The 14665-nt window shown below is 51.3% G+C and overlaps 1 protein-coding gene across 1 annotated transcript; it reads left to right on the top strand.

Moving 5' to 3' along the window:
- Positions 1-6259: 6259 nt before the first annotated feature.
- Positions 6260-7606, top strand: CLDN3 (claudin 3). The gene has a single exon (XM_002923478.4). It carries the CDS (start codon positions 6585-6587, stop codon positions 7239-7241), a length of 657 nt encoding a protein of 218 aa, XP_002923524.1. The 5' UTR covers positions 6260-6584; the 3' UTR covers positions 7242-7606.
- The last annotated feature ends 7059 nt before the right edge of the window (positions 7607-14665 follow it).

The following is a 14665-nucleotide window of genomic DNA, read 5'->3' as shown; positions in this document are numbered from 1 at the left end:
GAGGTCTGTCCAGGACCTCGAGCAACATCTAACACTGTTATCCCTCAGCACCCTGGTGTTCCTAACTCCAAGGGCTTAGTACCAACGTCCATTCCCACCGAAAGCAAATTTTTCACTGTAATCGATCTATGCGGTCATTTTTAGTATTTCAGTGGATAAGGCTAGCCAGTATCCTTTTGCCCTCACTTGGAAGAATGGAAATACACGTGGACAGTTAATGCCCCAGGATTTCACAGAGTATTTTACCTTAAAAGTTGATTTGGATGACAGAAGGTTTTCTGTGGGAGTGCCTGGCTGGCTCAGTGGGTCGAATGTACGCCTCTTGATCTTGAGGTCGTGAGTTCGAGCCCCATGTTGTTCTTAGAGATTGCTGAAGGAAATAAAAATAAATTTAAAAATTTTTAAAGTTTTCTGCAGGCTGTACTTTGTTAAAATAGATAGATGGCTTGCTTTTCTGCTCCCCTCCTCAAACCTCTTCACGGGGATACAGCATCCATCTGTTAAAACATTTGGCCTTGGGGCGCCTGGGTGGCACAGCGGTTAAGCGTCTGCCTTCGGCTCAGGGCGTGATCCTGGCGTTATGGGATCGAGCCCCACATCAGGCTCTTCCGCTATGAGCCTGCTTCTTCCTCTCCCATCCCCCTGCTTCTGTTCCCTCTCTCGCTGGCTGTCTCTATCTCTGTTGAATAAATAAATAAAATCTTTTAAAAAAAATAAGAAAAATAAAAACAAAAAAAACCTTTTGGCCTTGAAGGGACATAAAGTCTCCAAAGAAAAATTACAGCTTGTTCAACTTTAGGGTAGATACTTAGGGCATCTGACCTTGGAAATAAGGGCTACATAATGACCCAGATGAAACCCCTCATGACTGTTTAACACTCACAGGTGACCTTTTGACCCCCACTGACAATTTATAGGAAACTCCTCTAACCAATGCAAATTTTTCATGGTTTATTGACGGTTTAAGATGTTATTTATTTATTTATTTCAGAGAGAGAGGGGGAGAGAGCATGAGTGGAGAGGCAGAGAGAAAGGGAGAGACAGACTCCCTGCCGAGCAAGGAGCCCGACGCCGGACTCCATCCCAGGCCCCTGGGATCATGACCTGAGCCAAAGGCAGACGCTTAACCAACTGAGCCACCCAGGTGCCCCAGGTTACTGATGGCTCTTATTTAAGGGACGATGATGGTAAATACCATCTACTATTGCCACTCCCTTGAAGTCCCTGAGATAGTATGTTTACCTCTGGCTGCTTCAGTCCAGCGGGCTGAGTTATATGCCAAAGCCAAAACCACAAATATTTATACCGATCATTGGTATGCCCTCAGGGTAATGCATGACTTTGGAATATTATGGAAACAACAAGGTGTCCTTATCGCCAATGGGAATAATATTCAAGATGGCTCCTATGTCCAAAATTTATTAAATATCATACTTTTGCCAGCTGTTCTGACACTTATTAAGGTTCTAGGGACTCCAAACTTGACTCGTTAAGGGCCAAAGTAACCCACTTTGATGATCTTTCCATGAAAAATGCCACTATCAAAGAGACCAAGAGCCAAACCTGTTACGATCCAGAGGGATGTTCTCTCAAATGACAGTTTTGGAAAAATTGAGAAAAAATGCCCAACAATTGGCCCCAGAGAGGGAAAGACAATACTGGAAATGTATCACTGTAGGTTCAATAAAGAGAGAGAGCTCTGGTTTGGACCAAATAATAATCGGCCCTACCAGAAATTCCAAAATTCCCACCACTTACAACTGTCTACGCATTAAACCACTGGTCTACTGACAAAATGATAGCATTCACGAACCAACATTTGTGGAGAAAAGTTCCTAAGGCCACAAAAAGTGCCTGCCTCATTTGTCCCACTTGTTCAAAGGATAATCCAGGGAAACCCATTCATACAAATGGATTTCATAGAGTTTCCGCATCTCATGGATAAGTATGTTTTAGTCATGGTTTATGTGTTTTCTCACTGGACCAAAGCTTTCTTTTGTAGACAGGCTAATCCTTATCTGCTGGAAAAGATGATCTATCACAGGGTGCCTGAGGGGAGACGATCGATGTCCTTAAGCAGCACACCTTGCAACCTGGAGATTTCATCTGTTGGAAGAGACACTTCCAGAAAGACTCATCAACCTCGCTGGAAAGGCCCGTATCAGAAACTGCAAACCAGCCCTGGGGCTGCCAGGGAAGAGGCTCTTGGATTCACATGATGCATCTCAAGAACATACCAGACCCTGGAGCACCTGGATGGCTCAGTCTGTTAAGTGTCTGACTCTTGATTTCGGCTCAGGTCACAATCTCAGGGTCATGAGATCGGTCTCCAAGCCCAGAGTGCAGTCTGCTTGTGCCTCTCCCTCCCCCCCCACTGCTTTCTCTCTTTCTCTCTCTCTCAAATAAATGGCTAAATCTTTAAAAAAAATTAAATTAAAAAGGCACCACATCCTGATGGGACCTGCGCACCATCTGGTGACCTGAAAAGCAAAGATTTTCCAGAATGTCCCAACCAGGCCTGGATGCCTTTTTCCCTTTTCCATGGAAGGAAAAATGCCCTTTCTGTGCATTTCTCAAGCCTTTGCAGAAAGGGGAAACCTCTTCTCTTGATTACAGTCTTTCAGAAACAGCCTTATCGTGATCCCAGGACAAACTGATTTTTCACTTGCTTTTTTCTGAAGGCTTCAAAGGTTCAGAATGCATAAAAATCCTTCTTTCATCTAAACTATTAACTGACCCAAAAAATTTAAAAATTTAAAAGGTAAACTATTTAAAATAACAATAATAATTTTTAATTGAACTACCCTATGACCCAGCCATTGCACTACTGGGTATTTACCCCAAAGAGACAGACGTAGTGAAGAGAAGGGCCATATACCCCAATGTTCATAGCAGCATTGTCCACAATAGCTAAATCGTGCAAGGAAATGAGATGCCCTTCAACAGATGACTGGATTAAGAAGCTACAGTCCATATATACAATGGAATATTACTCAGCTATCAGAAAGAACAAGTTCTCAACATTTGCTGCAACATGGACAGCACTGGAGGAGATAATGCTAAGTGAAACAAGTCAAGCAGAGAAAGACAATTATCATATGATTTCTCTCATCTATGGAACATAAGAACTAGGAAGATCGGTAGGGGAAGAAAGGGATAAAGAAAGGGGGGTAATCAGAAGGGGGAGTGAAGCACGAGAGACTATGGACTCTGAGAAACAAGCTGAGGGCTTCAGAGGGGAGGGGGGTGGGGGAATGGGATAGACTGGTGATGGGTAGTAAGGAGGGCACGTATTGCATGGTGCACTGGGTGTTATACGCAACTGATGAATCATTGAACTTTACATCAGAAACCAGGGATGTACTGTATGGTGACTTACATAATATAATAAAAAATTTTTTTAAAAATAAAATAATAAAATAATAATTTTTAAAAAATAAAAATAAAAACCAACTATTAACTGACGATGGATCCTTATCCAAATCCATGGCCTCTGAATTTACAACTTTACAGACTGTATTATTTGATAACATTTGTTTTCAACACAGTTCTTTTGAGATAACAATATTTTTTATTTTTTTAAATTTCTTTTTAATTTTTTTTAAATTTATTTATTTATTTCGGGGGGAAGGGGAAGAGAGAGAGGGAGAGAGAGACTCTCCAGCAGACTCCCTGTTGAGTGGGGAGCCCCACACAGGGCTCAATCTCATGACCCCCTGAGAATACCACCAGAGCTGAAGTCAAGAGTCAGAGGCTTAACCAACTGAGCCACTCAGGCGCTCCTGTTTTGTTTTGTTTTTTTTAAGATTTTATTTATTTATTCGACAGAGATAGAGACAGCCAGTGAAAGAGGGAACACAAGCAGGGGGAGTGGGAGAGGAAGAAGCAGGCTCATAGTGGAGGAGCCTGATGTGGGGCTCGATCCCATAATGCCGGGATCACCCCCTGAGCCGAAGGCAGATGCTTAACCGCTGTGCCACCCAGGCGCCCCATTTTTTTTAATTTTATTTTTGGGGCACCTGGGTAGCTCAGATGGTTAAGCATCGGCCTTCAGCTCAGGTCAGGATCCCAGGGTCTTGGGATTGAGGACGGGAGCCTCCTTGCTTGGCAGGGAGCCTGCTTCTCCCTCTCCTTCTACTGCTCGCCCTGCCTATGCTTGCTCACTCTGTCAAATTAATAAAATAAATAAAATCTTTTAAAAAAAGATTTTTTTAATCACTGAACTCTACCTCTGAAACTAATAATACACTATTTGTTAATTAATTGAATTTACATACATGCATTTTAAAAGATTTTATTTTTGAGTCATCTCTGCGCCCAACATGGGGCTCGAACTCACAACCCTGAGATCAAGAGTCGCACGCTCTTCTGACTGAGCCAGCCAGGCGCCCTGAGGTGATACTATTTTTTAAAAAGTCTCTGAAGCGCTGCTGCTCTGCCAAGAGATCAGCTCTTACTTCATCCCGACACTTGCACTGTATCTTCCCAATGCGCTTGATTGGTTCCTTCCGTGCACTCGTGCAGTATTTACTATTCTGCTTTCATGGCTGCTTTAAGCAGGGAAGTCAGCTGCGAGTCCAGGTTTGCCTTCATAGGGAGAAACGTTTCTTCCCTAAACTGGAAAAGATGCCGGTAAACATTTTCGGTTGGCTACCTTCCCACCTAGGGTCCCGGTTTAGAACCAACATACAGTTTGAAATCGTCATGTTACTTTTGAGTCCGTACTTGCCCATCGATCTTCCGTAAAAACAATGTATCCAAAAAGGTGATGCGGGCTCGACACTTCAAGATGACCTCCAACTCTCATAACCTTAAGAAGAATACAGACTTCAGATGGGAAGTACCTGAGAGTTCTCCGTCCTCACTCTCCTTGTTACTCAAATGTGGCCCTAAGTGGTTTCCAGTTGCTATGTACTTTTCTTCCAGTGTGGGTCCTTCCAGGCACTGAGGGACAAAACCAATCTATACAAAATACCTAACTCTTGATCAGCGATGCTTTCAAGGAAAGATCTTGATCTCAAAGAAGGAAATGTGAAAATTAATGAAGGGGAAACCTCACTGAAGGGGACCTGGGTTGCTGGAAAGGGAGGCTGGTAGGGGAGACTACCACTCCATGCCAATTACAGGAAGAATTGTTAACTGCTGACCCCAAGAGAAGAATCTCAACAGGACAGAATCATCAGTTATAGGCCCCCAAACGGAAAGATGTGCATATGGCATCTTCTATAAGAAATCGACCACCTCTGCCACTCAGCCAATGAGAAACCATCATTACTCTGAACTCTTGCTTCTCTTTAATGGACCTTTGTTCAAAAGAAGCCCTCCCAACTTCTTCTTCTCCACAAAATAATGTTCCTCTCCTTTGGTTGTTGGACTTCCCTGTGGTTTTGCTGCGGCTCATTCGTCCTGGGTTGTGATTCCCTGCTTTTCCCGAATAAACCCATTTTTGCTGGTAAAATAACTGGCAGTTTTACTTTTAAGGTTAATAGGAGCAAGGGTACTGCCAGTAACATCTCTGACTTCCCGCCTTCGCCTCGATCAAACCTTTCATCACCATTTCATTAAGGTGGATCACAGCACTCACTCGGGCCCAGAGGGAGGGAGGACAAGTCTGTTCAGGAGGAAGGGCATCAGTGAGGAGGACGGACTTCTGGGAAGGGAGAGCAGCTCTGCTAAAGGTATCCAGGATCACTGGAGGAATAAGAGGTAAGGGAACGGCAGTGGGGCTGGAAGTGAATTTGAGTTCACTTGCTTTGGGCCATCTTCTCGGTGCCTCTGGTGGGGAGAAGCGGGGTCCTGGCTTCCGAGCGCAGACCTCCAAAGCCTGGATCAAGCCCGGATTGTGCGCCAGCCAGGGCTGCGGCTGCCGCAGAGGCGGGAGAGACCGAGGAGCAGGTGCGCAGCTCCCCGGGCACCCGCCCACTCCGGACAACAGCCCCGGCCACGCCCACACTGGGTCCCTCCAGGCCCCATGGGTCCCGGCCAGCTGGCAGAGACCCCCTTCCCCACGCTGCCTGTGCCAATGACGCCGAAAATGTGGGGAGGTCGGGCAGTGTCAAGCAGATTGTGATTTGTACCGCAACCCCTGCCAGCCCCGTAGAATTCGCTTGGGAACAGTCGGGGACAAGGAGCGAGGGGCGGGGTGGCAGGCCCCGGCCCCGCCCTCTCTTGGTACCCCCCACCCCGAGCTGTGCGCCACTCCCGGCCAAGTCCTTCCTCCCTGTGCGCTCGGTGAAGGTGGGAAGAGGGGCCACGTCACAGTCCCCAGGCCGGGGGAACCGCGGCTCCGCCCCTCCCACCCCCGCCGGAACGCAGGTCACGGATCTAAGACACCGGCCCCAGCTCAGGGCCAGCCCAGTCGCCGTCGCCCGCCCACAAAGCCGCAGGCAGGTGCAGGCGCAGCCGAGGCGCGAGCCCGCAGAGCGGAGCCGTTAGCGCGCGCGTCCGTGCGTCCGTCCGTCTGTCCGTCCGTTGAGGCATCCGTTCGTTGGCGCGCAGCAGCTCCCGCCCAGGCCCAGCGGCCACGGCCCGTCGTCGCCCCGCACCCTGAGCCGCCCGGCAGAGCCGGCTTTGGCGCCGCAGCCATGTCCATGGGCCTGGAGATCGCCGGCACCTCGCTGGCCGTGATGGGCTGGCTGAGCACCATCGTGTGCTGCGCGCTGCCCATGTGGCGCGTGACGGCCTTCATCGGCAGCAGCATCATCACGGCGCAGATCACCTGGGAGGGCCTGTGGATGAACTGCGTGGTGCAGAGCACCGGCCAGATGCAATGCAAGGTGTACGACTCGCTGCTGGCCCTGCCGCAGGACCTGCAGGCAGCCCGCGCCCTCATCGTCGTGTCCATCCTGCTGGCCGCCTTCGGGCTCCTCGTGGCGCTAGTGGGCGCCCAGTGCACCAACTGCGTCCAGGACGACACGGCCAAGGCCAAGATCACCATCGTGGCGGGAGTGCTCTTCCTGTTGGCCGCCTTGCTCACCCTGGTGCCCGTGTCCTGGTCGGCCAACACCATCATCCGGGACTTCTACAACCCGCTGGTGCCCGACGCGCAGAAGCGGGAGATGGGCGCGGGCCTGTACGTGGGCTGGGCGGCCGCGGCGCTGCAGCTGCTGGGGGGCGCGCTGCTCTGCTGCTCTTGCCCGCCGCGCGAGAAGAAGTACGCGCCCACCAAGATCCTCTACTCCGCGCCGCGCTCCGCCGGCCCGGGCACTAGCACAGGCTACGACCGCAAGGACTACGTCTGAGGGGCAGCCGCGGGGAGACCCCAGCCCCCCTCGAGCTGGAGCGCCCACCAATCCGGCCTGCAGCCTCTCATCCGAGACCACCCCACCCCAAATGCCGGGAGCTCTCTCATTGGACTGGGAGGGACCAACCCGGCGGCCCCTTCCCCAGCCGCACGCCCCCCCACCGCCCCCAGGCCGGGGAGCGGGACCACGGCGCGGGGCACCAGCCCGCAGGGACAGTGAAACCTTGCTCCTCCGGAGCGCCGGGCTGGGGTGGCCGCCGCTACTTGCCAGCCCCGTCCGGCCGCAGCCCCGAAGCCCGTGCTGGGCAGGGACCGGCAGTCTTGAAAAGGGCCAGTTGATATTTTTCAATAAAAGCCTTTCGTTTTGCATTTGCGGGCGCCTCCTTGTCCTGAGAGCCGACGGGCCTCCACCTCCCTGCAGAACACCCACCCCCCCTACTCCCCACCCCGCCAGGGTTGGCCTTGGCTGGATTCTGCTCCACGGCTGGGCTGCCCGCTGCCCGGAGTGAAGCTTAGAGAGGGCAGAGGTTGGGTGACTGAGAAAGTGGGGTTGGAAACTGGGCTGGGCGCGCCCTAGGTGGCCATTTGGCCGACTCACTGGGGATTCAGACGTTGAAGGCCCAATCTAGAGAGGCGGTAGGAGCGGTAACAGCCTGCTCGGTGGACAGAGGCGTGGGGGCGGGGGAGAAGGGTGTCCGGGGCCCTCTTCTCTAGCCTGTGCTACCTGGGTTTGTACTCCTAGCCACCCCCGCCCCCAGTGTGGCTGCACACTGAATCTTTCCTGTGCGTGTGAAAGAGCACATTCAGTGCGATGATTTCATATTTGAAAGAGGAGAACAAAAAGACCTGTTGTTTTTGTACAACACAGCATCAAATGTAAAGCTGGGCAGAATCTTCTCCCCTGGAGGAGAGATGACAGAGGAGCCTCAGTTTCTTCCCGGGAACCCCGACCAAAAGAGAGAGAGAAAGAGAGAGAGAGAGAGGACTCTGGACCCTCTGGCAACACCCTAGGGCTTGAGTTGAACCAGGCTTGGAAGCTCTTGTGTCTGAGAAAAGGCACAGGGGGTTCAGGCAGTAGGAAAGGGGACCTGTGCCCCAGACCAGGAAAGAGAGATCCCCCAGGGCTGGACAGATGGCTAGGTGCCAGAGAGAATGGGATGAGGAGGTCTCCCAGAGGAGGCCAAGTCATGGAGTCTCACGGCAGAATTACGAACTCTGTACCTTATTCCGGTGTTTTGGGAGTCAGGGAAGGACACACTGGTCAGATTTATGCTTTAAACTATTGTCTCCAGGAGCCCCCTGGGGAAGTGGGATTCAAGAAGGGAGATGAAGGTGGGGATTCCATGTAAGAGGCTCTGCAGCCATCCTGTTGAGATCGTGCAGCCAGAAAGAAGGCAGGGGCAGTGGGGCCAGGGGCAGGGCCTGATAGGGGCTGGGAGGAAGCCAGAAGATCAGAGCTTGAGAAGCGTTTGGATATGTGGGGTGAGGGAGAGGGGGGGAAATTAGGATAACCCCAATTTTCTGCCCTCAGTCACTGATTGGATGGTGGTGCTATTTACCAAAACAGGAGACCACGTTACTGGGGCAAGACGATGGGTTCAGTTTTGGGTGCAAGGAATTTGGCAAGCCCGGGGGACCTCCAGGCAGAGACGTCCAGGAAGTGGCAGGACGTATAGAGAGACCTGGGACTCAGGAGTGGTAAACGCGGCTGTTGTTAGCACACGGGTGGCACCCGAAACCAGGGGCGTAGATGAGGTCAGTCTAGAAACCAAAGAGAAAAAAGGGTCAAGAGACGGGCGTTGGCAAGGGTGTTGGAGGTTGCGGAAGTGGTCAGGCCAGATGAGGCCTAAAGAGGAGCCCGGGGATTCGAAGCAGCAAGGTGGTCCCCAGCGGCCTTGGCAAGAGGCGTGGGGGCAGACGGGGCGGGCAGAAGGGCCAGTGGGAGATGAGAAGTAAAATCGGAGCATGTACACCGAGCATCCAAGAGCTTCGCTTATAAAGGGAGTTTCGGCCAAGTTAGCAAGTTGACAGGGATCGAGGGTCAAGGGACAGGTATTGGGCTTGGAGAGACTTGGGATTGTTTCCAAATAGTTATTGTATCTCAAACTGCTTTGGCTGCGGCAAAGCTAAAGCAGAAGGTCCCAGTGGCCACCAGACATTTCAGTAAAATGCTCCACTCGGCTCCCCCAAAATTCTCTAGTTAATACCGACGTGTTGTCACCCTTTATGACCCAAGGAAGAGGAAAGAGGTCATTCTCTGTAAGATTCCAGGAAAGGAGGAGGGGTTGGGGTTGGTGTTGGGGTCCTGATTTGTCTTTGGGGAACCACTCTTCTAGCCTGGGGTGGGGGGGAGGAAAGGGGGAGAGCGACACTGAATATGAAGGGGAGGGGATGAGCGAGGCAGAGGAGAGCTAGAGAGAGGGAGTGTGGTCTCAGGAAAGTGGGAGGACTCTGTGGGGGGGGGTCTCGGTGAGAGGGAGGGGGCTCAGGGACAGGGATGGGCGAGTGGGGAAAGGTTCAGCAATAGGAGGTGAGAGGGAGGGAACTGAGAAGTTTCTCTGGGCCTGTCTGGGATGAAATTGGGAAGGGGGTCAGAAGGGCTAAGGGGGTTGCATCTGCCTTAAACTTCCACAGTCTCTGGCCATGGGAGTGCCAGGGGGTGTCAGGTTGGGCCAAGACAGAACTGAGGGGCACGGAGTGGCTTCTTTGTCCCAGAGAGCCCTGCAGGTGGGAGCAAGGTTATTCATTTACCACCAGCTTCCAGAAGGCAGCCTGAGCTTAGTGCCTCCCGCCAAGCTAGGCCGGAGCTGCAGCTTGGGGCCCGCAGCCAGCCTGCCCACTGCAGCCCACCCCCAGGACCCCCCAGCCAGAGGATTGTGGCAGAGAAGGGGGACAGACCCTTGGGTGGGGGGGCCCTCAGCCCTCCCCTGACTCCCTGGTCTCCTCCCACACCTGGGCTCCCCTGGGGCCTCCTGGGTGTAGTGAGGTATCCTACCCCATCCAATGCTCCCCCAGACACACACACACACACACACACCCTTGCCTGGCTTCAGGGTCTGTCCTAACTCAACCTGTTCTTCTGCTTTTTGGAGTTTAGGGTCTAAGAGGGATGGTGGCACTGGCAGCTTACAGATCTCAAGCTGGGGGAGTCTCACTGGAGGGATCCAGGAAAACTTCTTCAGGCTTAGAGGAGAGACTGGGAGTCAGGGGCTTCTAAATCCATTCCTTCTCCTGGGTGCCTCTGAGCACTTGCCTTCTGCTTCGGGGTCTCAGTTTCTCCACCATTTCGACAAGGGGGTTGAACCAGGTGAGGGCCCCCTCTAACTTGTCTTGTCCATCCCCCATGTTTATCCTTATCACCCCCTGCTGAAGAAAATTAGTCAGAACCAAACCGACCGGGTGAGCAGGGCCGTTCACTCCTCTGAGCCTCTGAGCCTCGGCTTCCTCATCCACAAAATGGGTATGATAATAGCATCAGGCTGTGTGGAGGGTTGGCTGAGCCATCCTCCGGGTTCCCACGCGGCCTCATCTCACCCCATCACAGCGCTATGTTGTTTTGTTTCCTGTCAGACCTCTCCTGCAGAAGGTCATCCCCCAAGGTCAGGGGAACTGTCCTGAGCTTCTGTCTGTCTGCAGCACCCAGAGCAGGCCCGCACCCGTGTGGGGAAAGGAGGCACGCCTGCTTGCTTTGTCACCTGGCCCAAGCCTAGGCACACAATAGGACCTCCATTAACGTGAGCTGGTACTGTTTGTGTTTTGGTTTTGTCAGCCAGGCAGGAGCCTGGGAAATGAGGGCAATGGCTGGATTGTGAGAAAAGTCTGGGTTTCTTCAAAATCCGCAGTGCTGGACACCCCTTGCCAGGCCCTGGGGCTCTGTCCCACTCCACTTCCCACTGCTGCACCTGCCTCCCGCGGCGGCACTGCTCTTGCCACACCTGTTCCAGCTCTTCCTCCTGCTGAGACCAAAAGCCAAGTGCTTTATCAAACAAACACAGCATTTATTGTGGTTCCCTCAAGGTCTGTGGCAGGCCTAGAAGAACAGACAGTACCTTCCTTCTCCCTCCCCTAGCAGGGCTCCAATAAAGGTCATGTGTGCCAAGACAAGTACGCTCTGTGGAGCCGGCGAAGAGAGTGAGAGCACTGGCTGAGCGACCTTGGGCAAGTCACTGGCCACATCTCGCTCTCTTCTGCACAAGAGGTGATATTGTCACTGCTCCACTGGATCCCCCTAAAGAACCCTGCAAGGTAGGCATTGCACAACGAGGCCACCAAGGCTCACCAGCTGATGGAACTAGGTTGCAGGCCCAGCCATGACCTGCCAATGACCAGCCCCTCACCTATCAACCTGGTCATTGTCTAGATGTGTCCACCTATCTTCTTCCCCACTTTGCTTCCATGACTCCAACTAGGCCACCGCCATCTTTGAGGAACAGCCTCAAGAGGGTCTCCTGCCTCCAGGCTCCCTCTCTACACCCCCAACCTGGCTATGCCCTTTTCCAGGTCGCTCACCTCAGCAGAGCCAAGTGACTACTCATGTGACAAGGTCCTGAATCTGACCACATTGGAAAATCCTTCCAGTCTCTTAGCCCCCCACCCCCCTCACCACCATATGGCTCTTAGGATCCCACCCAGACCCCATGGATGCCTCCAGAGCCCCTCCAGGGGCAGAGCCGTGATCGCCTCCATATCATCTCCTCTCCTCCCCACCCCAACCCCCAAGGCCCGACACGTCCGGACATCCTTCAATTCTGCATGAACCCTGCCCTCTCCAGGCCCTGGGCCTCACCACAAGCTCTTCTCTGCTCTTGGCAAATTTCCCCACCCTTACCTCACCGCTCTTGGCAAGCTTAGAGGTCATTTCGTGTCTCAGCTGAGGGAAGCTTCCCTGACAGTCAGCCTGTTCCTACAGAGTGCCGTCCATCCAGGACGCCACCATGACATTTGCCAGTCTGTACCAGACTCCCTTCCCGCTTTTAAACAATCTCATAGCATTTCTTGTCCTCCGGTCATAACATAAGCATAATCAGAACGATATGACCAGGGGGGCCTGGGTGGTTCAGTAGGTTAAGCGTCTGACTCTTGATCTCAGCTCAGGTCTTGATCTCAGGGTTGTGAGTTCAAGCCCTGTGTTGGGCTCCACACTGGGCATGGAGCCTGCTTAAAACACATACACACACACACACACACCCCAATATGAACAAATGTTTCAGAACTACACTCCCAGCAAAGGACACCTAAAAAAACCCACAAAACTGCATTGTTTTCTCAACAATTTCTTACTTCATTGACCATTTCTACTTGAAGACACTTTGGAGCAAAGCAGTATGATCTCCCTTGAGCATGATTCAACCCACCTGTTTTCCTGACTTTGTTTTAGAATGAATCTCTTCTGCGTCATCTAGCACGGGGTGCAGACACTCATCAAAACCAATGCTACCACCCACCGTGCACATGTCCACTTGCTCATAAAGCCACAGCTGAACCTGAGGTCTGTGTGCAAGGATCTCAAGATGAGCCAGGCCGGCACCTTCTGCACATGGGGCACGGGTGACCACATACCATAGTGGAAGCTCATACACACTAATTCACATGCTACCTTCCAGAATTATCTCTTACTGTGTCTTTCTCCTGCCCCTAAACCATTGGCTTTGCTGGGGAGGGGCCCCAAGCACACGGTTCACCTTTGTATGCCCCAATCTTAGCCTAATGCCAGCAGGGAGCTGATGCTCAGTAAACGAGAGACAAGGTTCACATCCAGGGTGCCAAAAGAACAAAGTTGAAGGACCCACACTTGGCGATTTCAAACCATATCACAAGGCTATAGTCATCAAAACAGTATGGCACTGGCATAAAGACTGACAAATAGATCAGTGAAACAGAATTAGAGAACCCAGAATAAACTGTCACATATGTGGTCAAATGATTTCCACAAAGGTGCCAAGAACTCTTAATGGAGAAAGAACAATCTCTTTCGGGGCACCTGAGTGGCTCAGTTGGTTAAGTGTCTGCCTTCGGCTCAGGTCATGATCCCAGGGTCCTAGGATGGAGCCCTGAATCAGGCTCCCTGCTCAGTGGGAAGCCTGCTTCTGCCTCTGCTGCTCCCCTTGCTTGTGCTCTCTTTCTCTCTCTCTTACTCACTCTTTCTCTCAAATTAATACATAAAACCTTAAAAAAAAAAAAAAAAGAACAGTGTCTTCCAGAAATGGTGCTAGGAAAAGTGGATATCCACATGCAGGAGGTGAAGCTAAACCTTTATACAATGCCATATACAAAAATTAACACAAAATAGATCAAAGACCTACACATAAGAGCTAAGCCTATTCAAGGTACCTGTGTAGGGTATTCGGTTAACCATCTGGGTTTTGGTTTCGGCTCAGGTCGTGATCTCAGGGTCATGATCTCAGGGTCATGAGATCCAGCCTTGTGTTGGGCTCTGTGCCCAGCTCGGAATCTGCTTAAGACTCTCTCTATTCTCTCCTTCTCCTTCTGCCCTTCCCTCTACTTGCTTTTTCACTCTAAAATAAATAAATAAAATCTTAAACCAAGAAAAAGAAAAAATAAAGAGGGACACCTGGGTGGCTCAGTCAGCTAAGTGTCTGCCTTCGGCTCACGTCATGATCTCAGGGCCCTGGGATTGAGCCCCACATCGGCTCCCTGCCCAGCAGGGAGTCTGCTTCTCCCTCTTCTTCTGCCCCTCCCCCCTGCTCGTGCTCTCTCTCTTGATCTCTCTCTTGCTCTCAAATAAATAAATAAAATCTTAAAAAACTAAAGAGCTAAGCTATAAAATTCTTAGAAGAAGACATACTGCAAAAGCTTCACAACATTGTACTTGGCACCAATACCTTGGCTGTAACACCAAGGGCACAGGTAACAAAAGAAAAAACAATAGACAAATTGGACCTGATGAAAATTTAAAACTTCGTGCGTCAAAGCATATCATGGACAGAGTGAAAGGACAACCCACAGAATGCGAGAAAATATTTGCAAATCATATAGCTGCTAAGGGATTAATATCCAAAGTATATGGAGAACTCCTAAAACTCAACACCTACAGAAAGAACCAATTCAAAAACAGGTAAAGGATTTGGATGGATGTTTCCCCAAAGAAGATATAGGAATAGCCAACAACCACATATGAAAAGATGCTCAACATCAGTAATTAGTAGGGAAAGCAAATCAAGACCACAGTGAGACACTATTTCACCCCATTAAGATGACTGCTATAGGGGGCTTGAGCGGCTCAGCAGGTTAAGCGTCTGACTCTACATCTCAGCTCAGGTCTTGATCTCAGAGTCACGAGATCAAGCCCTATTGGGCTCCACACTGGACATGGAGCCTCTTAAATTACAAAAAAAAGGGGGGGGGGCGGCGCCCGGGTGGCACAGCGGTTAAGCGTCTGCCTTCGGCTCAGGGCGTGATCCC

Source organism: Ailuropoda melanoleuca, chromosome 10 (assembly GCF_002007445.2).
Source record: "Ailuropoda melanoleuca isolate Jingjing chromosome 10, ASM200744v2, whole genome shotgun sequence".
NCBI classification, from domain to species: domain Eukaryota; kingdom Metazoa; phylum Chordata; class Mammalia; order Carnivora; family Ursidae; genus Ailuropoda; species Ailuropoda melanoleuca.
Note: the sequence above shows the minus strand (reverse complement) of the source record. Positions and strands in the feature narration are given on the sequence as shown.